We start from the raw sequence: 25,892 nt of genomic DNA on the forward strand, positions 1-25,892 counted from the left end.
GGGGACATTTTCATTTTGTTCGTTATCTCCTTTCTGAGGCTGTCCTCTGGTTGGTAGAGATGATCAAGGAATAGGAAATCAGAACCTGGTTTCTCAGATTCTCATTTTGGTGTTTTCTCTATTACCTTAAACATTTCTTGATGAAATACTGGTGATGAACCCCTTTGTTAGGAGATAAAGTCTGTATTTGGAAAGTGTCATTTTACTATTTGGGAGGGTTTTCTTTTTTTTATTTAAATATCTTTTTTTTTTTTTTTAAGAGTTTATTTATTTGACAGAGATCACAAGTAGGCAGAGAGGCAGGCAGAGAGAGAAGGGAAGCAGGCTCCCTGCTTCAGCAGAAAGCCCAATGTGGGGCTCGATCCCAGGACCCTGAGACCATGACCTGAGCTGAAGACAGAGGCTTAACCCACTGAGCCACCCAGGCGCCCCTGGGAGGGTTTTCTGATTTCATATCTAAATATGGCACAAAGAAATCAATGGTCAAAAATTATATTCCCTTAAAAAGTTAATATGCCTTAGATAAATTGTTGGATTTTACTTCTTTCTTTCTTCCTAGACAGTTTGTCTATTGATACATAGTGACTGAGTCAACCTTCTCTGATGCTGTTCTCAGTTCTTTTTCATTTTTCAGTCATAGCATGTTACCACATCTAAGCTTGAACTCTCAAAGCCTCTCCATTTTTCATCTCTTACCATTTTCATCGTACATAGAGCTGTTCCTCCCTCAAGCATCAAGACGTGACATATCATTGACGCATTTTTTTAAAATTCTTCCTTTTAGACTCTGCTGTCACTGCTGATTAAACATCTTAGCATCCATTTGCAATTCCTTGTGCTTTCACTTTCATCAGCTCCCTTTGCATAGTTCTTTATAGTTGATGATTATTTTAATTGGTGATATAATATACCAGTGTACTTACTTAAAATGTGCTTATGAAAACTAACCTTTATGTGGAATATAGGTTGTCCTGCTCTGATCCTCAAAGAGTTAATATAACTAGTTTTCACTTTGCTTCCCAGAGGTAGTTTGGCACATTTCCCAGACCAAACCCCTAAGGTAAAGGTCAAGGTGCAGTGGATGATATTAAGGTGCAGGATTCGAAACTTGTATCTTACCCAACCTGTAGTTTTCCTGAGCTCAGTGGGATCTCTGGTACATCAGAGCTTCAGAACATGATTAACAGACCGAAGGCGGCCCTGTAGAATATCCTTTAATGGGGAATTGTCTGAGTGAGTACAGTGGGTGAGTCTTTAACATTTCTTGCTTTTTAGCATCCGTATTTTGTTGTGAGAAGCCCATAGGAGCACAGAGCTGTGTTTCATGTATATGAGGAGCAGGCCCAGGGAATTCTTCATGGTTTAATAGCAGTAACTCTTTCTGAAGTCTTCACAATAGCTGAAGCTCATGGTAAATAGCCCATTGCATGGAGGAAAACAGACAAGGGAGGATAGAGTCGTGGTTTCTGAACCAACCTTTGCCAATCCCTTTTGATAATGGAAAAGAGAGCTGTCTTAGTAATAATGAGGAGATTGGGGAAAGAGAAAAGGCGAGAGCAAGCTTGCAGAGGTTAGGAGCCTAAAAACAGCATTTTAGGAAACCTCTCAAATTAACTCTAAAATAAGAAGTGAATGTCACTTTATATTTAGATATATACTTGTACTTTGAAATCAGAAATGACTTACATTAACTTTTGCTCAATAAAGATCATTTTCCTTCTGAAGCATGTTGGTAACTATCCAGTGATCTATAACCTTGACACTACGTGGTATTTGAGAGGGTCTCAGAAGTGTCACTTTGCTTTGTCTTTGCTAATGGCAGAGAAGCAAAGGCCCCTTCTCACTGTGATTTTGTATTGCTCCCTATTATGAGAAACCAGTTTTGTTCGGAGCCCTTTTTTCGGGTTGATGTCCTAGGGCAGCCCATTAAGAGGCAGCATGCTCTACCGTGTGAGGCCTCTTTTACATACACCACCCTACTGGCCACCAGTGGAGTGGCTCCTTTCCACCTTACCACTGTCCTCGAGAGCCAGATCCCAGAAAGGAAGCTCCAGCTCATTGCTCACTCCCAGTACAGAGACACCTCTGGCTCTGCCAGCTCTGAAAGAGTATTTTTGAAGTTGTATATCCAGCAGACTTTAAGGCTTATTTTTTTGTTCAGACACACGCATAATTTCCATAATGAAAGATTGATAAGAAGGTACTCCTTTTTCAGATCTACTCCCTCAAATCAACAGGTGATACGTGTTCAGATGACACATGATCAAACAAAGTAGCTCTTTTAAAGAAACTTGTAAATGTCACCATGATTCACTGCCAGTTGAAAATCCAGAAATAACATGCTATAGTATATAAGATGTTTCCTTCTTTCTCTTTGCCCACATTAAAACAAAACCAAAAAAAGGGGGGGGGGAGAAGGGTTGGTAAGTGTGTGACAGTGTAAGAACACTCTCAGAAACTGTTAAAGAAGCCTGTTTTTAAATTTATTTTGTTGGCTAGCCCAGTGAGATTTTCTGACTAGGCTAGTTTTCTCTACCAACGTTAAAGTACCCTTGTACTTATAGCAAAGAATTGACAGTTCAGGCAGGATGGGCAGTGGGGAAGACTGGAAGAAATAGCTACAAGCAAATGAGCAGGCAGCCGTGAAACAAGATTGGAAACACAAAGTAGTATGGATGCCACACTGTGGTATGTGGCCAACAGGATCTTTCAGGTTCATTTTAATTGAGAAGATTAACGAGAATGCAGACCTTTCATTTCCATTCACCTTGCCTACGGCATGCATTCGGGCAAAGGCTGATGATTCTGTCCTCCTGACAACAAGACTTTCCTGGCCTCAGTTTTCCTTCTGAAGCAATTGCTTACCCTCCTTATTTAGTCTAATCTCAGCTTTATTCCTGATCCTTTACTGAATACTTTAGCATTTAGTAAACTCTATATATGAAATAAAGTAAGTTTATATAGTAAACTATTTGATGTTACAGTACTATAATATAGTAAATATGCCAGATGCTTCACTAAGCATGTGGGTGTTTTGTCTTTAACCAGTTAAGCATTCAGCCTTCTCCACCACTACCATCGCCACCTCCTGCCTTAAAAAGTTTCATTTCTTACCTTCTTATTCTCAGGCTTCCTTCTGAGATTACTATGCCTCCTCTATCGAACTGGATTCTCAATGTGTAGGAATCAAGATAAATAGGAGAATCAGCCTAGATGAAGGACTGCCCTGTATTCAGACAAGTATTTCAGGCCATAGGACCCATTATGGTGACTCTGGGGCTTGTTATTTACATTTTTGGCAAGTATATGTCTTCTATAAATCTAAATTTTAGACCTTTGAATGCCACTGTGACCACAGTCTGATTTGTTTCAGTCACAAGACCCACGAAGTGACAGAGGACTTCTCTCCTCGGGATCCAAGATCCGTTGTTGCGAGGCAAGATGACGGAGGCTGCCCTCCCATCACAGCAGCCTTGCCCCTACCTGGACTGGAAAGGGAAGAGGAAAAGGAAGACATTTCAGATACTATTGACCTGAATCCCTGTAGTGCAACCTACAGCAACTTAGGTAAGTAGAAAATGTCATATAAGTAGTATTTAAACTTTGCCTTTTTATGCACTACCCAAATGCTTGATTTCCCTGGTGAGATGGTTTTTATTGCTGCATGGAGCAAAAGTTGGACAACGGGAGCCATAATTTTTCTTTTTTTTTTTTAAGTTTTTTTTTTTTTCTTTAAATTCCAGTTCGTCAACATACAGTGTAATGTAAGTTTCAGGTGTACAGCATAGTGATTCAGCACTTCCGAACAACACCGGGTGTGGAACCATAAATTTTAATTCACCTCAGAAAAAGTCCTTGTGTTTACTAGGCATATACTGAACACTTGCTACCATGAGTCCTGTGCCATGCGCTAAGGGTGTGACATGGTCCCTGCTTGAGGGACTCACTGGGAGGATTTCGGTAGTATATGATAAATACAGTGATACACACATGGAATATTTTTTATATTACCCAGGAGAGGGTGTCAAAAGATGCCTTTTGGAAGCTAGTTCCTGAACTAACTTAGTTGGTGGACAGAGGGAAGAAAGAGTATTCCAACCCAAGGCAGCAACATGAGCAAAAGCTCGGACCCTGGAACAAGCATGGTGCCTGGGCTACCACACCCATTTAGTGCTGCTACGAGCAGAAGAGTTCGACGAGAGTGTGCGTTTCAAGCTAAAACCTGAGACTTTTTTGCTCTCTGTGATAGTAACCCATCAGAAGGTTTTAAGCCGAGGAATGATGTGATGTAATTTGTGTTTTAGAACATCCGCTTTATAGGCTGCCATGAGAAGATGGATTGGAGGTGAAGTATTTGAGGTGAAATCTAGTAGTTGGGTACTTTGGCAGGACCGCGTAAGGAGATGAGAAAGGCCTCAACTAAGGTAGTGGGAGGGGGAACAGTAAACAGATTTAAGAGGCAAAATACATAAGGCATAGTGGTTAATTTGATAGGAAAATGATGTGGAAATCTATGATATAGCTCAGATTTCTGGCTTGGAGCAAGCAGACTCAAAGAAGTAAGATCCCAGTTATTGTGGTGTTCAGGCAGAGGCTGAGGAGCCATCTCTCAGAGATGCAGTGAAGAGGAAACCTACAGGACAAAGAGGGCCAGACTGAGTGACCTCTAAGGTGCCTGCCAGTGCAGAGATTCTTCAGTTTTTCCAATTATCTTCACTTTTCTTCCTTGAGTACCCAGGAACTTTCCATCTGTCGTCTTTCCTTGAGTGTCATAGTTCTCTGCAAAGCCTGGGGCTAGATAAGGATTTCTCATTGCTGTTCTCCCCTCAAGTCAGGAGAGGAGGAGCCCGAGTTGAACTCCATATGCACAGCACTAGCAAGATCCTTATGGGCTTTGACAACACTTAAACCTGTTTGGAGATCGGTGGCGCGTAATATCAAGGCATTCTTCTGTCTTGTTTCTCATTTCCTTTTTTCGTCTTTTCCCTTCATCAGGTTATAGTAAGGAAAAATTATTCTAAGAGCAGCTAGAGTACTTGGAAATAAAGGAGTACTTAAGAAGGCAAAAAGGTTTGAAGTAATACTGTAGGAGAAATGCTCTAATGTGCTCTTTGGGAAAACTCATCATAACAATCCACATGCAGTTGAAAATACATTCTGTAAGGAAAAGACTTCCCTTCTAAGTTCTAGAAGCCTTCTATGACCTTTGCGTTGTGGAGCCCATATTACAGTATACGCAAGCAACCATCTCAGATGCCATTTTCCAGTTGGAATTATAGTCAGACAGCTTACTCAACTTCTCCCATTGTTTTATATATTTTGAAACATCCTATAAAATACAAAAACTATTGCTTATTTACTATAGTATGCTCTCAGCATAATATATCGACATATCTTTCAGACATTCTTACTACCCCAACATTTCCTTTGTGATGTCCTCAGTAAAACATATTACTAATTATTACTGATTATATGGCATCTTATGGCATCTCTTTAAAAAATATCCATCGGCTGGGGTGCCTAGCTGGCTCAGTCAGTAGAGTATGCAACTCTTGATCTTGGGGCTATAAGTTCAAACCCCATGTTGGGTGTAGAAAATACTTAAAATTTTTAAAAAATCTTTAAAAAAAATCTATCTGCCAATGTCAGTTAAGGGTAATTATTTATCTTGTTTGTCTTCTCAGTTCTATAGATAATTAGAAAAAAAAAAATAGAACATTACTTCCATGAATAATCCAAGTACCTCACATTATATTATATTAACTCATTTAATCCTCCCAACAACCTTAGGAATTTTGATCCCCATTTTTCAGATGACAAAAGTGAGTCAGAATTCCTTGCCCAAGGAACCAGTAAGGATTGCACCAGGATTGGAACCCCGTCAGTGTTAACCAGGACTATAATGATCATAACCACTAAATTCTTGTAAAATACTGAAGGACTGCAGCTGTCTCCCCACCCCCCACACTTTTTTAGTCATCTACATTGAGACACAAAATTTCAAAAGATTACCATTACTTAGAACACTAAAAATACACTATGTTATAGATGCCCCATCAAAAAGATAGCTTTTTTCCCAACCTGTTAATTTACTTTTAAATTTTGTGATGCTTGTAAAGTGTTGCCTTATTTTCCTTAAGTGCTTATGTGGCTGTGCTTGATTCCATAGCGTATGACACATGTTAGTTTCTTCTTTGGGAAGGTTTTACTATGTGAATAAAATAAAAACTGAGTAACACACAGGGTTGATGTCATGAATTCTACAACTGAGGGGTTTTTAATTTTTTGTTTTGTTCTTGTTTTTTTTTCCTAATGAAACAAGTATTTTAGATGGCTTTTGGAAATTGCCTTTTTCAATATTTTTAATAAATCATTTGCAGGAAATTTTAAAGTATCTCTTTGGGTAATTTCTTGTGATTTAAAGTCCTAGGAGCTTATTATTTAAAAATCTGTAGTTTAAAAACTGAAAGGAAACAGTATTTTTAAATGTAATACCTTTAGATCTTTTTAAATAGTCTAAAACCAGTCTATAAATACCATGTTCTTTCTTTCTTTTTTCTTTTTCTTTTTCTTTTCCTTTCTTTCTTTCTTTCTTTCTTCCTTTTTCTTTCTCTCCTTCCTTCCTTCCTTCCTTCCTTTTATCAAATGAGGCAGAAGATGGATGGACAGGCCAGTGGAAGAAATTAAGGGAGGAAAATTAAGGATTACCATTATTTTTACTGTGGAATTTATTTCTGAAAATTACATTGTAAAGTGGATGTGGGAGGCAGTGTAATATAGTAGGCAAACAAAACAAAACAAAACAAAACACCATAAGTTTGAGGGATCGACCAGGTTTTGGTTCATCTGGTAGCTGTGTCATTGCCCACCTGTATGCTTGTAGTTCAGCTATTTAGCATGCCAGAACTTCAATTTCCTCCTCTGAAATGAGGGGATGGTGATATCTGCTTTATAGGGATGATGATAAAAGAAGAACTTGGTATATAGAAGTACTCAAGAATTATGAAGTTCCTTTTCTTCCCAAAGATATGCTGTTGCTTTCTCCTTCAGATATGTTTGATGTGCTAGCCAGATAATGTAGATTAAAGTGGAAATAATTTAAAATTTTTATTAGAGATGTTGAGGGACACCTGGGTGGCTCATTTGGTTAAGTGTCTGGCTCTTAGTTTCCACTAGGTCACCAACTCAGGGTTGTGGGATCGAGTCCTTCATCAGGCTCTGTGCTCAGCATGACGTATGTTTGTTCCTCTCCCTCTCTCTCTTCTCCTCCCCCATTCATGCACACTGGCTCTCTCTCTCTCAAATAAATAAATAAAATTTTCATAAAAAAATGTTGAATAAACAGACCAAAAAAATATAAATTCAAAAAGTTATGTGTTGCTTGCATCCTAAAGACTGAAGTTGTGAATGTGATAGAGGACCCCAAGTTCTGCTAATTATTACTGACTTATGCAGACCGTATCTTAAAGCCATTTCTTTTTACCTTAGAGATTATTCTCCAGGGTTAATTCAGGCAGCTTTTTTCTTCTCCTTAGCATAAATAAAGCAAACTTTATTTTGTTTAAACTAGATTAGATTCTAAAGCTGCACTATTCCATACAGTCAGTAGCCACTAGCCACATCTGGCTATTCACGTTTAAATTCATTAGAGTATAAATAAAAATTCAGTGTCTTAGTCTCACTAGCTAAGACTAAGACAGTGTTGCTAGTGAGACACTAGTCTCACTATTGTCAGTGCTCAGTAGCCCTCAGTGGCTAGTACTGTATTGGACATGCAGATACAGAACATTTCTGTTGTCACAAAAAGTTCTGTTGGACAGCACTTCTTTTTTATTTTTTTTCTTTAAGATTTTATTTATTTATTTGACAGAGAGAGAGTACAAGTAGGCAGAGTGTCAGGCAGAGGGAGAGGGAGAAGCAGGCTCCCCACTGAGCAGGGAGCCCAATGTGGGGCTCGATCCCAGGACCCTGGGATCATGACCTGAGCCGAAGGCAGAGGCTTTAACCCACTGAGCCACCCAGGCACCCCAGGACAGCATATCTTTAAAGAATTGTTTATTTGGAGGATTTGTATTGTCTCCTATGGGCACAAAAATCATATTGGCCTTTATGCAACTTGAAAAATGATGATTTTACTCTGGATGATGGTGATATGAGGCCTCTGAACAAACCCTGATCTCTGGCATCTTAACCCCAAACTGAATTTAGCAGGGTATCAGCCACCCAAAATGATTTCCCAGATAAGTGATAAAATGTTTTTTCAATCAGACCTTCAACATTTTCCCCACATTTCTATGTCTATCTCAAGATGTCTAGAAGAAATATTGCTAGTTTTTTATGTGGCACACCTGACTACTTTATCAGCCTGCTAAAATCAGGTGCTCATAATAACTTTTACTGTGTTAGAAATAAGTCAGTGACTTCAGCTGTCCTTCATTTACTTTGTAACTGAGTACTCTTCACGTTAGTTTTTAGAAATATCTATCAACTCTCCATTTGCAGCTTCTTGGTTTACCTCTCCTTCTGTGTGCCTACAATATAGCAAATTACCTATGCAAATTACCTATAAACATGCAGTAGGTACTAAGAACATGTTTGAATGAGTTAGCCAAAAGTGACTTTCCCATTTGACTTTATAAAGATTCCCAGATTAGGGAAGGTAAGCCCTCAGGAAATTTCATATAGAAAAATTTCAAGTATCAGTTTTTGTGCTCCGTTAATCAGCTGGCTTTTTTATTCTAATCCTGGCATACCTTGGAGATATTATGGGTTTGGTTCCAGACCACCACAATAAAGTGAATACTACCATAAAGGAAATCAAATTAATTCTTTGGTTTCCCGATGCATATAAAGTTTATGTTTATCACTGTACTGTGGTCTGTTAAATGTTCAATAGCTTTATATCTAAAAGACAATATACATATGTTAATTAAGAGATGCTTTATTGCTAAAAAATGCTAAGCTTTCGGTGACTTGTAATCCTTTTACTGGTGGAGGATCTTGCCTCAATGATGCTGGCTGCTGACAAATCAGGGTCTGAAGACTAGGGCCTTCAGAAATTCAGAAATTGCTGTGGCAATTTCTTAAAATAAGTCAACAGTGCTATTTGCTGTATCAGTTGACTCTTCTTTTCACCAACAACTTCTCTGTAGCTTGTGATGCTGTTTGATAGCATTTTAAGCACAGTAGAACTTCCAGAATTGGAGCCGATCTTCTCAAACCCTGCCTCTGCTTTATCAGCTGTGTCATAGTCTAAATCCTTTGTCATCATGTCAACAATCTGCACAGCATCTTCACGAGGAGCAGTTTCCATCTCAAGAAACCATGTTCTTGGCTCACCTATAAGAAGCAATTTCTGATCTGTTAAAGTTCTATCATGAGATTGCATCAGTTCAGTCCCATATTCAGGCTGCACTTTTTTTTTTTTTAAGATTTATTTATTTACTTGAGAGAGAATGAGAACAGGCTTGAGTGGGGGGAGGGGCAGAAGGAGAGAATCTCAAGCAGACTCCTCATTGAGCATAGAGCCCCACATGGGACTGGATCCATGACCCTGAGATCACGACCTGAGCTGAAACCAAGAATCGGACACTTAACCTACTTGAGTCAACCAGATGACCCTTCAGGCTCCACTTCTAAGTCTAGTTCTCTTGCTGTTTCCACCATATCTGCAGTTACTTCCTCCACACAAGTCTTAAAACCCCCAAAGTCCTCCATGTGGACTAGAATCCACTTCTTCCAAACTCCCGTTAATGTTGGTATTTGACCTCTTCCCGTGAATCAGGAGTGTTCTTATTGGCATCTAGAAAAGTGAATCCTTTCCAGAAGGTTTTCAATTTACTTTGTGTAGATCCGTGGGGGAATCACTATCTACAGCAGCTATAGCCTTGCAAAGTATATTTCTTAAATAACAAAACTGGAAAGTCAAAATGACTCTTTGGTCCATGGCTTACAGAATGGCTGTTGTGTTAGCACGCAGGAAAACAACATTCATCTTGTACACCTCCGTCAGAACTCTTGGGTGACCAGGTACAGTAATATTTTGAAAGGAATTTATTTTTTCCTGAGCAGTAGATCAAAACAGCTGGCTTAAAATATTCAGTAACATGTTATAAACAGATACGCTGTCATCCAGGCTTTGCTGTTCCATTTAGGGAACACAGGCAGAGGTGCTTTAGCTTAATTCTGAAGGGCTTTAGGGTTTTTGGAATGGTGAATGAGCACTGGCTTCAAATTATAGTCACCAGCTGCATTAGCCCCTAACAAGAGGGTCTGCCTGTCATTGCACGCTTTGAAGCCAGGCATTGACTTCTCCTCTCTAGCTATGAAAGTCGGAGATGGCATTTTGTCTTACTATAAGACTGTTTCCTCTACATTGAAAATCTGGTTGTTTACCAGAAGCTAGATCTTCTGGATAACATACTGCAACTTCTACATCAACACTTGCTTCTTCGCCTTATACTTTTATGTTATGGAGATGGCTTCTTTTCTTAAACCTCATGAACCTGCCTCTGCTAGCTTCCAACTTTTCTTCTGCAGCTTCCTCACCTCTTAGCCTTCATAGAATTGAAAAGAGTTATGGCTTTGCTCTGGATTAGTCCTTGGTTGAAGGCAAGGTTGTGGCTGGTTTGGTCTTTTTTCAGACCACTGAAGCTTTCTTCATATCAGAAATAAGATGGTTCCACTTTCCACATTGGTGTGTTCACTGGAGTGGCACTTTTAATTTACTTCAAGAACGTTTCCTTCGCATTCACATCTTGGCTAACCTGGTGTAAGAGGCCTAGCTTTCACCCTACCTCGGTTTTCAATATACCTTCCTCAGTAAGCTTAATTATTTCTAGCTTTTGATTTTTTAAAGGATTTAGTATTTTTTTTTTATTTTAAAGAGAGAGAATGACAGGGGGAGGAGCAGAGGGAGAGGAGAGGAAATCCTTAAGCAGATTCCCAACTGAACATGAAGCCCAATACAGGATTCAATCCCAGGACCCTGAGATCATGACCTGAGCCAAAATCAAGAGTCAGATGCTTAACTGACTAAGCCACCCAGGCGCCCCTCTAGCTTTTGATTTACAATGAGAGCTGTGCAACTCTTCCTTTCACTTAGAGGCCAGTTTAAGGTTATTAATTGGCCTAATTTCAATAGTGCTATGTCTCAGGGAATAGGGAGACCCAGGGAGAGGGAGAAAGAAAAGGGAATAGCTGGTCGGTGGGGCAGTCAGAACATATGTATCGATTAAGTTTGCTATCTTACATGGGTGTGGCTTGTGGTGCCCCCCAAAATTACAGCAGTAACATCACTGCTGAGATCACTATCACAGATCACCATACAAATGTAATAATAATGAAAAAGTTTGAAAAATTGCAAGAATAACTAAAACATGACACAGAGACACAAAGGGAGCAAATGCTGTTAGAAAAATGGCACCAATAGACTTGCTAGATGCAGTGTTGCCACAAACCTTCAGTTTATTTTTTTAAAAAATGAGAACACAGTATCTGCAAAATATAATTAATTGAGGTATGGCTGTATGGGGCTTAATCCAGAGGTTTCCTAAGGAAAGAGTTATATAAGCCATCCTTCTACATAGCCCCACAAGATCACTTTTTTCTTTTAAGATTTACTTATTTATTTTAGAGAGAGGAAGAGAGAGAGCACAAGCACAGGGAAGGGCAGAAGAAGGAGAGAGAAACTTTAGCAGACTCCTCACTCAGCTCGGAGCCTGTCACGGGGCTTGATCTCTTGATCCTGAGATCATGACCTGAACTGGAACCAAGAGTTGGACACCTAACCAACTGTGCCACCCAGGGCCCCCAAGATTACATTTTTTGTTTTTTAAGTAATCTCCACATCCAACATGGGGCTAGAACTTACCACCTCAATATCAAGAGTTGCACACTCTGCTGACTGAGCCAGCCAGCCAGGCACCGCTCCACATTTCTTATCTTACTTATCTAGGGCATCTCCTTAAGGCTGAACCCTTAAAACACTGAAAGAAAACATCTGAAAATCCTCTGTCTCCAGAACTTCCTTTGGCAGTGTATTGATCATCAGTGTAAAATGTTAAGGGGTGAGGGGCACCTGGCTGACTCATTCAGTAGAGTATGCGATTCTTGATCTCGGGATTGTGAATTTGAACCCCATGTTGGGTGTGGAAGTTACTTAGAATAAAATCTTTAAAAAAAAAATGCTAAGCAGTGAGTGTACTTAAAAGAGTGTCATTACTTTGCTGGCCTTAATGTTGTTAAGTGTAGAATAATGAAATCATAAACAGAAGCTTTAAAAAAAATCATTCTGAAGGATATATTGCCATTAGTTCATTTACTCAACAAATAACTATTGAGGAACTTCTATGGGCCAGATATTATTCTACACAATCCAAAGTTAATGATTTGAACCAAAGATTAAAGAATTGCACATTTTTAATTATCTGAATCTTTAAAAAAAAAACACAAAAACCAAAACCTGAGATTGACCGCTTTGAACATTTGAGCATTTGTTGTACTTTCTAAAAATATAATTACTACTATTTGAAAAGGAATCATATACTGTGTCCCTACCTTTTAACTTAGCTACATTTCATTTAAAAATAGTTTCCCATATACTAGAATTAGTTGGGGGAGTACAATATTCAAATTATATAGATAACTCACCCCCAAATAAATAATCTCTGTTCTTGGAGAGGTTTTCAAATTACATTCTATAAAAATTGAGTCTGTCAGCTGCTACACCACTGACATTCTTTAAAGTGGTCAGTGTATCTCTTTATTTGAGGGTATGCCCAAAGTGGTCTTTGGAGGTCAGCTTCATTTTATCATTTGGCATGAAGTTGATGTCCCCTGGGGTTTGCCAGTTGGTGCTTCCAATTGACTGTGGTGGGACCCTTCTTCCTAAGCTGCTGAGGCCTGCTGCAATGAGATGATACAGTGAGTGCTAGGTTTAGCCAGTGATGGCCCAGTCACTTGACAAGGCGGGTGCACGGTGGTATGTGACATCTATATTTATAAACCACCGTGCATATTTCCCAGTTTGGAGATGAACATCTCTTCCTTTGGTCTCTCTTGTCCTGTTCTCATCTACATTACTTATCATGAGCCCTGGAAAAAAAAATTAGGGGTGAAATTACAATTTAAGGAAAAAAATATGTCTCATTTATTTGGGCTTTAATACGTTCATTCAGTAAACATCTGTCGAACACCAACTATCTCCTGGCACTGGAAAAAACAGTGCTATCTCCAAGGACTCTTGGCCTTTGGGAAAAGCAGACATGGGCTGGACTCTTAGGAGCCTGTGTGCTAATTGCTATGATGCAGATATTTCAAGGTTTAATGAAAGCCTCTGCCCCGAAGTGTGTGGGAGAGGGTCAGTTCAATTTTGAGCGGAGTTTGAAAGAAGGGTGGTTGTTTGTCAGATTGGCAAACAAGGGAGAACATCCCAGGTAGAGGGAAGAGTATGTATAAAGCCTAAAGCTAGGGAGATGAGGCTAGATCATAAATGGTATATATACATCACAGTGATATATGTAAAAGATATACCTATAGGAAATAGAGAGCTACTGAAGATTTTTTAATAAAAAGACATATCAGGATTTTTAAAAGATAGTTCTGGGAACAATTGGAAGCAGAGAGACCAAGTAGGAGCCCATGACATTCCTATCTTATGGGAATGAAGAGTTAATTATGCTCATTCGCATACTGCTCCTGTCCAAATGTGTCATCATTAAGTGCCCTTAATCCCTAGCACCCCAAGATTATAATGGTTGTCAGGGCTTAAACAAACATTTGCTATGGTTTGTCCCTAGCGTGTCTTCAAAGGTAGTGCCTTTTAGCAGATCTCTGTAACAAGAGAGTTATTATTTTGAGTTTTTCAGTATGTGATTATCTTTAAAATGTTGATCTTGGGGTGCCTACATGGCTCAGTCAATTAAGCATCCAACACTTGATTTCAATTCAGGTCACAATCTCAGGGTCCTGGGATCAAGCCCTGTGTCCAGCTCTGCATTCAGCAGGGAGTCTGCTGGAGACTCTCTCTCCCTCTCCCTCTGCCCCTCCTGCTTGTGCTAGCTCTCTCTACCCCCCGCCCACTGAAATAAATAAATAAATAAAATGCAGATATTTAGAAATAATATTTTTCTTATGTCCTTTCTACTTACCATAGCAGTCTTGTAAGTCTTAATAGGCCTATATCAATCATTTTCCTTCCTGAGGAGTTTTAAACCACCTTTGGCTTCTTCAAAGTGTCATTAAATTAGTCCTTTTTAATCCATCTTTCATCATTTGCTTTTAGAACATGACACAGGGGTTTTCTGTTACTCTGAGGACATTTTTAGGTGGGGAGAGAGTAAAGAGATAGAGTAAGGAAGCTCAAGAAGAGGAAAAAGTAAGATTTGAATGTGGTTTAGACATATTTGTCCAAAAGAACTTTTTTAGTCTATAGCAAGGCAAAATTTAGAACACAATCTATTTTTTTTTTTCTGTTTAGAGAGCTGGTATGCCACAAAAATGTAGAGTATGTGATGTTATATCAGGACTGCTGAAAGCTGAGCTTAGTGTCTGGTCCCAGAGGCTTGAGAGGAATGTACAGGATTCAAAGTTTAAAATAAAAACAGCCAAGATACCAAGCTTTTAAAACATTGACCCTGATGATTGGAATTCAGTTAGGAGAACTTGTCTTTCTTGAGGAAAGAAATAAAAACACAAAACACTTTTAAACGTGGGAGAATGGCGTGACCTATTTGCATGGGCTGTGCAATGCTCATGGTTTCATCTTAACACGCCAATGTTTCTGATTCCCGTGTGGAAATCTCCATAGCTCCCAGGAGATCATATCCCACCATTTGGGAAAAGAAGCCACTATTAATTCTCTGTCTTTCCTTGCTGCCTTGGCTGTCCATTTTCATTTTGGAATGATGAGCAACTCTTCTGACTCTGTGTCCTTCAGTCTGGCAGCCGCTTACTGCACAATGGCTGCGTGTCTCACACGGTGCCAGGTACGGAGGAAGTATAAAAAAAATACATATGCATGTTATAAAAGGCTGAAAATGCTGTAATAGAACAAAAGCACTAAGAGAGCACAGAGGAAGAAGTGATGGTTCCCAGTTTGGTTATGGGGATTAGGGAGGCTTCTGTGGAGAAGGGCCAACTGAGCTGGGCTTATGAAACACAACACCTTCACTAGAGCAGAGAGGTAGAAATAAAAATATGGAGCATATGAAAAGAACAGGAAGCTAAGTGTTTGTGTGGGGATGTTGATGAGAAATGGTGGTAGATAAGACGGAGAGCCTTGACCAGCTTGCTGAGGAGTTTGGACTTTATTCTATAAGTGGAAGAAAGTGGCGTGATCAGCCCTCTTCTACCTCCTCTGATAGGCACTAAGCAGCTGCGGACAGTGATAGACTTTGTCTCACTTGCCAGTTCTGAGGTAATTTTTTTAAACAAGCACTTTGGGAATCTGTTCCTTTTCCATGTCCGTGATTATTTTTGTTTGTTCTAATTTGGAAGAGTGGGTGGAAAATGACATCCATAAAGCTTCTTCTAGGGACCACATTGGAAAGGCCAAGAATAAGCCCGTGTTTCTAGCTTTTTCATTTATACATTAACAGCTTCCTTCCTTTTTTCCTTCTCTCCTTCCATTCCCTTAAGCAAAACTCTTTGCTTGATCCTGAATATACAAATGAGCCACAGTCGTAGGGAATCTCGACAGGGACACAGATCAAGGGTTGTCAGTAGTTGGAGAGAAATGTGGAGAGAAATGTTCACAACATACATATATGAGGTCCCGAGGAAAAAGAGGTCAGTCTTGGGGAAACCATTCCTGGAAGAGGGTTAGCCTGAGCAGAGAGAGAGAGAACGTGAAAAAGCAAAGAGTGCTAAAGACACTGCCGACAGGATGGAAGCCCTGACTTCAGAGGCAAGATGAAATGCTATAAGAAAAATAGGTACAGCCAGGGCGGGGTCATGAAAGGCTTGCTTTCTGTGCTCCAGCCAAGAAAATTCTGTCCTCGGGATCAAGTCCAAATTCTCAAGGACATATTGTTTAAGTGGAGGACTGCCTTGATCAGTTCTGGTGTTTAAAAAAAAAGAAAAAATCTCTGTAATGACCATGTGGTGTGGGAGGCAAAGCTGGAGACAGTGATAACAGGCAACTGTCACAGTAGTAAAGCAAAGATGATAAGGTGCTGGCACAGCTCACTGCTTCTAACCTTCTCCATCACACTTCGTCTCTGAAAGGTTTGGATCAGCAAGTAGAAAATAAAGGTTTGTTATAAAGCCTATTTCTGTCATGTTGTAAATAAACTATGGTTCTGACTTCTCACATTAGCTGAGGCAAAACAGGGCTGGGGCAGCTTCGGGAAGGAAGCCACGTCATCACAGGAAGAGTGCGAGTAATACCGAGCCCCTCCATCCTTGGTGATGGGAAGGACACAGAGGAATGGAAAGATGTGACTAGAAACTGAGAGTTTACAGTTGTTTCTAAGAATGGATTGTTGATTTTCTTTGTTGAGATATAATTTACATACCGTAAGATTCAGAGGGTACAATTCCATGAGCTTTAGTATATTCACAGAATTTTACAATCATCACTAGTATCTAATTCCAGAACATGTTTATCACCCTAAACAGCAGTCACTCTCCATCTCCATTCTCCCCATCCTCCAGCAACCACTAATCTACTTTCTCTTTCTAGGGATTTACATATTTCTGGATACTTCATGTAAGTGGGGTCATACGATATGTGACCTTTGTGACTGGCTTCTCTCATTTAGAATAATATTTTCAAGGTTCATACAGGAGGTAGCATGTATCAGTCCTTCATTTCCTTTTATGGCTGAATAATATTCATTTATCCATTTATCAGTTGATGGACATATGGATTGTTTCTCCTTTTTAGCTGTTAGGAATGTTGCTGAGAACATTTGTGTACAAGTGGACATATGTTTTCATTTCTCTTGGATATGTATGTAGGACTGGAAATGCTGGATCATGTAGTAAACTTTATGTTTGACTTTTTGAGTAACTGCCAAACTGTTTTCCAAGGTGACTGTACCATTTTAGATTCCTAACAGCAACGTGTGAGGGTTTGAATTTCTCCATATCCTCACCAACACTTGTCCATCTTTTCGACGATAGCTAGCTTAGCGGAGGTGAAGTGGTGTCTTGTGGTTTGGGTTTGCATTTACCTAATGGGTAGTGATGTTGAGCGTCTTTCCATGTGCTTATTGGCCATTGGTGTATCTTCTTTGGAGAAATGTCTATGCAAATCCTTTGCCCACTTACAATGGATTATTTATCTTTTTATTGTAAGTTACTTATAAATTCTGGATATAAGTCTCTTATCAAATATAAGACTTGCACATATTTTCTCCCATTCTGTGGGTTGTCTTTTCACTTTCTTAAAGTTGTACTTTGAAGCACAAAGTTTTTAATTTTTATGAATTTCAATTTATTTTTTATTTTTTTGCTTGTGCTTTTTGGTATCATTATCTACAAAATCATTGCCTAATCCAAGGTTGAAAATACTGATTCCTATGTTTTCTTCTAAGAGTTTTATGATTTTAGTTCTTATGTTGAGATCTTTGCTATATTTTAGTTACTTCTTATATAAACTATAAGGTAGGAGTTCAGTTTCATTCTTTTGTATATGGATTATCTGGTTGTCCCAGCACCATTTGTTGGAAAAACTACTACTTCCCTGTTGAATTTTCTTGGCACCCTTGTTGGAAGTTGATTGACCATAAATATACAGGTTTATTTTTATAACTCTCAATTCTAGTCCATTCATCTATATTTCTATTCTTAGTACACACAATCTTTTATTTTTAATTGAAGTATGATTGATGTACAACTATTAGTTTTAGGTATACAACATAGTGATTCAACATTTATAGACATTACAAAATGCTTACCAAGATAAGTGTAGTTACCATCTGTCATCATAAGGTTATTACAGTATTATTGACTATATTCCTATGCTGTACTTTTCATCTCTGTGACTTTATTTTATAACTGAAAGTTTGTACCTCTTAATCCCTTTCACCCATCCCCCCAACACACAATACATACAATCTTGATTCCTATAGTTTTGAAGTAAGTTTCGAAATTGGGAAATATGAGTTCTCCCACTTTGTTCTTCTTTTTCAAGATATTTTTTGGTTACTTTAGATTCATTGTATTTCCATATGAATTTTAGGGTTCTCTTGTCAATTCCTGCAAGAAAGCCAGCTGGGATTTTGATAGGGATTACATTAAATCTTCAGAACAATTTTGGAATTGTTTCCGTCTTAGCATATTAAGTCTCTAATCTGTGAACATAAGATGTCTTTACATTTATTTAGGTCTTTAATTTCTTTCAACATTGTCGGATAGTTTCCAGTGTATAAGTCTTGCCCTTCTTTTGTTAAATTTATTCCTAAAAACTATATTGTTTTTGACGATATTATAAATGGAATTGTTTTTTAATAATAATTTTTTGATTTTTCATTGCTAGTGTGTAGAAATACAGTTGTTTTATATAGAGCTTAGATCTTGCAATCTTGCTGAACCAGTATATTTGCTGTAATAAATTTTTGTGGATTCCTCAGGCTTTCCCATATACAAGATTATGTTATCTTTGGTTAGAGATGGTTTTACTTCTTTTCCAATCTGGATGTTTCTGTTTTTGTTTTTGTTTTCTTTTCTAATTGCCCTGTCCAGATCCTCCAGTGAAATGTAAAATAGAAGTACAGGAATGGAAATCCTTTCCTTATTCTTGATCTTACTGGGGAAATAATGGGGTTTTTTACCAATAAGGATGATGTTCACTTTGGGGCTTTCATAGGTGCCCTTTATCAAGTTGAGGATGTTCTCTCCTTTCCCCAGTGTGTTCAGTATTTTATCTTGAAAAGGTGTTGAATTTTCTCAAATGCTTTTTCTACATCTGTTAAAATGATCATGTGAGGTTTTGTCCCCTTTTATTCTGATTGCATGGTGTGTTCCATTGACTGATTTTCAGATGTTAAAGCCAACCATGCATTCCTGGGACAAATCCAACTTTGTCATGGTGTATAATCCTTTTTATATGTTGCTAGATTCAGTTTGCTAGTATTTTTAAAAGATATTTGTGTCTGTATTCATAAGGGATATTGGTCTCTAGTTTTCTTGTGATGCCTTTGTCTGATTTTGGCATGTAGGTAATAATGGTTTCATAGATTTCAAACTGGGAAGGGTTCCCTCACCTTCTATTTTTGGAAGAGTTTGTGCAGGGTTGATATTAGTTCTTCTTTATACATTGGTAGAGTTCATCAGTACACCAGGTGCCTTGGACCTTTCTTTGTGGGACTATTTTAAATTACTAATTCAGTATCTTTTCTTGTTATAGGTACCTCTATAATTTTACAATTTATTCTCTTCCAGCTCTAATTTATACTTTTAGTCATTCAAGAAACATTTACTAATTTTCTAAAGATCTATTTATTTATTTAAGAGAGAGAGTACATGCACCAGTGGGGGAAGGGGCAGAGGGAGAGAGAGAGTATCTCAAGCAGACTCCCTGTGAGCATGGAGCCTGAGGCAAGGCTCAATCCCAGGACCCCTAGATCATGACCTGAGCCGAAATCAAGAGTTGGATGCTTAACTGACTGAGCCACCCGGGCACCCTAAGAAACACTGATTGAGCATCTTTTATATCCAGGCCCTGTCTTGACATAGAGGACACAATGATGTATCAAGCAAAGTCCTGGCCCTCTTAGCATTCTCATATTCTTTGTCTCTCTAATTCTTATGCTACACACACACACACACATTTTTTTGTTTATATGTATTATAGCTCTCTTCCTTGTAAAAAGTATTTATTTACCAAATGCCATTGGTGGAGAAAGGTGGTCCTTAGGTTTGCTGTATGTATTGTCATAGTTCTCTCCTCATTTCTAGGTGTTCTTGGAGAGAGTGGCATGAATAGGAAATGGAATATGTTGTTAGTGCAATCATAGTTTATATTGGTGCCCATCCTAGGCATTGCTACATGATTTTAATAAACCACCATCTTTATTTAATATCAGCCTCGGAACCATCTGGTGCCTTCTATTCTACCTGACCATCAGTCGGCCCATGCATTAGTTTCCTAGGGCTACTGTAATGAAGTACCATAACCTGGGTGCCTTAAAACAAGAGAAATTTATTCCCTCAACAGTTTTGGAGGTAGGAGTCTGAAATCAAGGTGTTAATAAGGCCATGCTTTCTCTGAGGCTCTGGATTGAATCCTTCCTCACCTCTCGCTAGCATCTGGGGGTGGCCCTCAATCCCTGACATCCTTGGCTTGCAGCTGCATTATTGCATTCTCTGCCTCTTCACCACATGGTGTTTTCCCTTTTGTCTCTTTTTATATGACATTTCCTCTTTTTATAAGAACACCAGTCATACTAGATTAAGATACACCCTAATGACCTCATCTTAACTTGATTACCTCTGCAAAGACTCTATTTCTAAATAAGGTTATATTCACAGGCACCAGGGGTTGTGACTTCAACGTTTTGGGAGAGAGGACATAATTCATCCCATAACAGAGCATTATACTCTTTCTCAGTAGGCCTCATTTTAATAACTTTACTAATATATAACTTTTATAAAAGTTCCATCGCATATTTCTCTGCCTTTAAAAAACTAATGTCTCTCCCCATTCTACAATAAGCTGAAAAGATGTCATTTTTCACAGGTGTATTTGTTTATACATTACCACACGTGTAACTACCATCTGTCACCATACATCACTGTTTTAAGAGCATTGGTTATATTCGTTTTGCCATGCCTTTGTTCCTCGACTTATTCCCACTTATCTCCCACTCCCCTTCACCCACTTTGCCGAGACCCCTACCTCTCTCCCCACTGGCATCCATCCATTTGTTCTCTATATGTATAGGTCTCATTCTGCCTTTTGTTTGCTTATTCATTTGGGTTTTTTGTTTGTTCGGGGAGGAATAGATTCCACTAATGAATGAAATTATATGTTATTTGTCTTTTTCAGTCTTATTTCACTTAGCCTAATACCTTTTGTGTCCATTCCTGCTATCTCAAATGGCAAAACCTTATCCTTTTTTATGTTTAGTTTTCTTCGGTTAAATACCCAAGTGGAATTATTAGATCATATGGTATTTCTATTTTTAATTTTTTTGAGGAGCCTCCATTCTGGTTCCCACAGTGGCTATACCAATTTACATTCCCACCAACAGTGCATGAGGGTTCCATTTTGCCTACATCCTCAGGAACACTTTGTCATTTCTTGTCTTTTTTGTTTTATCCATTCTAACAGGTGTAAGGTAATACCTCATTGGGGTTTTGATTTGCATTGCCTTGATGATTAGTGATGTTGAGCATCTTTTCACGTGTCTGTTGGCTATCTGTATGTTTTCTTTATCTATTCAGGTACTCTGCCCATTTTTTAGTTAAATTGTTTGGTTTTTTTTTTGTTGTTGAGTTGGATAAGTTCTTTATATATTTTGGATATTAATCCCTTAGAAGATATATCGTTTGCAAATATCTTCTCCCATTTGGTAGGTGGCCTTTTTGTTCAGTTGATGGTTTCCTTTGCTGTGCAAAAGATTTTTTTTTTTTTAATTTTGATGTAGTCCCAGTATATTGTTTTTGCTTTTGTTGCCTTAGGAGACGTATCTAGAAAAAAATTACTATAGCTGATGTCAAAGAAATTACTGCCTGTTTTCTCTTCTAGGATTTCTGTGGTTTCAGGTCTCACATCTAGGTCTTTAATTCATTTTGAGTTTATTTTTATGTATGGTGTTAAAAGGTGGTTCAGTTTCATTCTTTTACAGACAGCTGTCCAGTTTTCCCAGCACCATTTACTGAAGAGACTATCTTTTCCCCATTGTATATTTTTGCCTCTTATGTCATAGATTAATTAATCATATAATTGTGGGTTTGTTTCTGGGTTCTCTATTCTGTTCTGCTGATCTGTGTGTCTCTTTTTGTGTCAATACTATACTGTTTTGATTACCACAGCTTTTCAGTATAATTTGAAACCTGAAATTGTGGTACCTCCAACTTTGTTTTTCTTTCTCAAGATTTCTTTAGCTATTTGGTGTTTTCTGTGGTTCCATACAAATTTTGGTATTATTTATTCTAGTTCTGTGAAAAATAGTGTTGATATTTTAATAGGGATTGTATTGAATCTGTAGATCCTTTTGGGTAATATAGACATTTTAACAATATCAATTCTTTCAGTCCATGAGCGTGGAATATCTTTCCATTTTCTTTCATCAGTGTCTGTAGTTTTCAGAATACAAGTCTTTCACCTTTTTGGTTAACTTTATTCCTAAGTTTTTTGTTCAATTATAAATGGGACTATTTTCTTAATTTCCTTTTCTGCTACCTTATTACTAGTATACAGAAGCACTACCAGATTCTGGGTATTAATTTTGTATCATGCAACTTTCCTGAATTCATTTATTACTTGTAGTTGTATTTTAGTGAAGTCTTTAAGGTTTTCTATGTATGGTATCATGTTGTCTGCAAATGGTGACAATTTAACTTTTTACTAATATGGATGACTCATTTCTTTTTCTTGTCTGATTACTGTGGCTAGGATTTCCATTACTATGTTGAGTAAAGGCGGTGAGAGTGGACATCCTTATCTTGTCCCTGATCTTAGAGGAAAGGCTCTTAATTTTTCACCACTGTGAATGTTGTTACCTACAGCTTTTTTATATATGGCCTTTATTATGTTGAAGTATGTTTCCTCTAACCCAACTTTGACAAGTGTTTTTATCATGAATGAATGTTGAGTTTTGGTAGATGCTTTTTCTGCATCTATTAACATAAAGCATATGATTTTTATCCTTTGTTTTGTTGATGTGGTGTTTGTGATTGATTTGTGAATAGTGAACCATCCTTGTATCCCCAGCATAAGTCTCACTTGATCATGGTGAATAATCTTTTATTGTTCAATTCAGTTTGCTAATATTTTGTTGGGGATTTTTGCATCTATGTTTATCAGGGATATTGGCCTGTAGTTCTCTTTTTTTTTCATGGTGTCCTTGTCTGCTGTTGGTATCAGGGTGATACTGGCCTCGTGTTTATTTGTATTATCATGTATTTGGAAGCTTTCCTGCTTTTTCTATTTTTTAGACTAGTTTGAGAAGAATAGGTATTATCGCTTCTTTAAATGTTTGATAGAATTCACCCGTGAACCCATCTAATCCTGGACTTTGTTTGTTGGGATTTTTTTTTTTATTACCTATTCAATTTCATTTTTTGTAGTTGATCTGTTCAGATTTTTATTTCTTCCTGATTCAGTTTTGAAAAATCATATGTTTCTAGGAATTTATTCATTTCTTCTAGGCTGTTTAATTTGTTGGCATATAACTTTTTGTAGTATTCTCTTATATTCCTTTGTATTTCTGTCGTGACAGTGTTACTTCTCTTTTGTTTCTGATTTTATTTGTGTTCTTTTTTTTTTTTCCATAATGAGTCTAGCTGAGGGTTTATCAGTTTTCTTTATCTTTTCAAAGAACCACCTCTTGGTCTCATTTTTTTTCCTTTGTTTTTTAGTCTCTATGCCATTTATTTCTGCTCTGATCTTTATTATTTCCTTCCTTCTACCCCTTGGGTTTTGTTTGTTCTTCTTTTTCTAGTCCCTTTAGGTGTCAGGCTAGGTTGTTGTTGTTGTTTTTTTTTTTTAATTCAAGCTATTTCTTGTTTCTTGAGGTAGACATTTATTCTCTATATTTCCCTCTTAGAACTGCTTTTGCTGCATCCCAAGGATTTTGGATTGTTGTGTGTTCATTTTCACACATCTGCATTTTATTTTCTTATAAGTGCAAGTGCTAGAAAGGAAGCAGAGTAATTAGTCCTATAACTAGGGCTTGTAAGAGATGTTCAAAAGTAGTATTGCTCAAATCACAGTTTATATACCCCCCAAAATAAAACAGAATGGTAAGAGTTTGTGAAGGATGTTTGGAACAGCTGTTGACTGTTCATATATATTGTTCTCCTTATCCCAATCGCAAGAATTTATACATAAACCAGTTTAAGACCAATGCTAGAATCCATCTCTGTGGTGAAATAAAATAACATGGTTTATGAAATCATATTCATATGTGTTGGATTGAAAATGACAGGTGCTAAATACAATACAGTGCAACTTTGGAACAAAGTTCAAAAAGCAGAATGGTATCTTCTGAGCATCAGTCTAGTGGTCCCATTGCTAGTTTCAATTGTTTCTTAAAATGCTTCCAAGTATTTTTCTTAATCCACAAATGCTTTCATCTCTACTCTGCCACAATGAAATTATTTGAGTGTTTGTCACTCTTTCATATTCAGCACCCTTGGAGGCAGGAGTAGAGAATCTCAATTCTTTTTTTTTTTTTTTTTTTTTTAAACAAAGCCCATTACCCTCTTCTCTGGCATGGAAATGATGAGACATTGTTCACATTTTTTTTTTTTTTTTTTGCTCCCACCAACCAAGTCTTTGGTTGATTTTCTTCAACCATTTTTAATTAAGGCATTGACTTCTTATACTCTCATGACTATATCACTTGTTTATCCTTGAGTTTCAATTATGTAACAAGAATAAAAACTTAACTATTGTTTTTCTTTCTTTCTTTTAAAACAATACAGGGCAATCTAGAGCAGCCATGATACCACCCAAGCATCCACGGCAGCCTAAGGGAACTTTGGATGATGGCATTGTCTTCAGTGAGAAAACAGACCAAGAAGCACCTAGCGCTTCCCAACCTATGCCACCCCCACTGCCAAAGAAAATGATCATAAGAGCCAATACAGAGCCAATCCCCAAAGACCTCCAAAAATCCATGGAAACGAGTCTTTGTGTAATGGCTAATCCCACCTATGACATTGACCCCAACTGGGATGCCAGTAGTGCTGGCTCTTCCATCAGTTACGAACTCAAGGGACTGGACATTGAGTCTTATGACTCCTTGGAAAGACCTTTGCACAAGGAGAGACCTGTCCCCTCAGCAGCAAACAGTATCTCCAGCTTAACCACTCTCAGTATTAAGGATAGATTTTCCAACAGCATGGAGTCCCTGTCTAGCCGGCGTGGTCCCTCTTGCAGACAGGGACGAAGCATGCAGAAGCCACAGAGACAAGCACTTTATCGAGGACTTGAGAATCGGGAAGAAGTTGTGGGTAAAATCCGAAGCCTTCATACAGATGCCTTGAAGAAACTGGCTATAAAATGTGAAGACCTCTTCATGGCTGGACAGAAAGACCAGCTCCGTTTTGGGGTGGACAGCTGGTCAGACTTCAGGCTAACCAGCGACAAGCCATGCTGTGAGGCAGGTGATGCAGTTTACTATACAGCTTCATATGCAAAAGATCCACTTAATAACTATGCAGTCAAGGTAAGAAAATATTATAAATCTGATTTTAATCTTACCCAGCACACTGTTATTGGGATGGGTCTGTTCTTCTTTCCTGCATTCCTCCATTCAGCAAAAAGTTACTGATCATCTATCTACTTTACACCAGATATTATAGTAAGCTGTGACTGTTTTCAGAGGCTACTTGTGCAAATACATGCCTTCCACTCTGTTTCTGTCTTTATTCTCTAACAAATAAGAGACCCTTGTCTGCCCCTATTTTAGGACTCTTCTGCTTCTTGAAGAAACATTTTTATAGAGAAAAATAACCAGTATTCGTTGATGTGCCAGGAACATTATTGGTGTTACATAATTTGATCTTTATATCAATTTTATGAGATTAAGATCTTTTTACCTATTTGACAGATGAGGAAACTAAAGCTCAGACAGGTGAGCTGATTTGTTTAGGGTCACACACCTAGCAATTAGGAGAGATGGGATTTAAACACAAATCTCTCTGATTCCATAGCCTGCATCTTATCCATTTTGTAACATATTAATTTCTTAACTATATATTACTCATTCCAG

The 25,892-nt window shown here is 38.1% G+C and overlaps 1 protein-coding gene across 3 annotated transcripts in view; it reads left to right on the top strand.

Moving 5' to 3' along the window:
* Positions 1-25,892, top strand: part of PEAK1 (pseudopodium enriched atypical kinase 1) — a 291,481-nt gene that overhangs the window by 242,754 nt on the left and 22,835 nt on the right. For all 3 annotated transcript variants that reach the window (XM_032865117.1, XM_032865116.1, XM_032865118.1), the window contains 2 exons: positions 3,374-3,567; positions 24,601-25,346. In XM_032865117.1, coding sequence (XP_032721008.1) covers positions 3,374-3,567; positions 24,601-25,346 — 940 coding nt within the window. The remainder of the gene's footprint in view (positions 1-3,373; positions 3,568-24,600; positions 25,347-25,892) is intronic.

The sequence above is a fragment of the Lontra canadensis genome, unplaced genomic scaffold (assembly GCF_010015895.1).
Source record: "Lontra canadensis isolate GAN:19392208 unplaced genomic scaffold, GSC_riverotter_1.0 scaffold28, whole genome shotgun sequence".
Taxonomy (NCBI): domain Eukaryota; kingdom Metazoa; phylum Chordata; class Mammalia; order Carnivora; family Mustelidae; genus Lontra; species Lontra canadensis.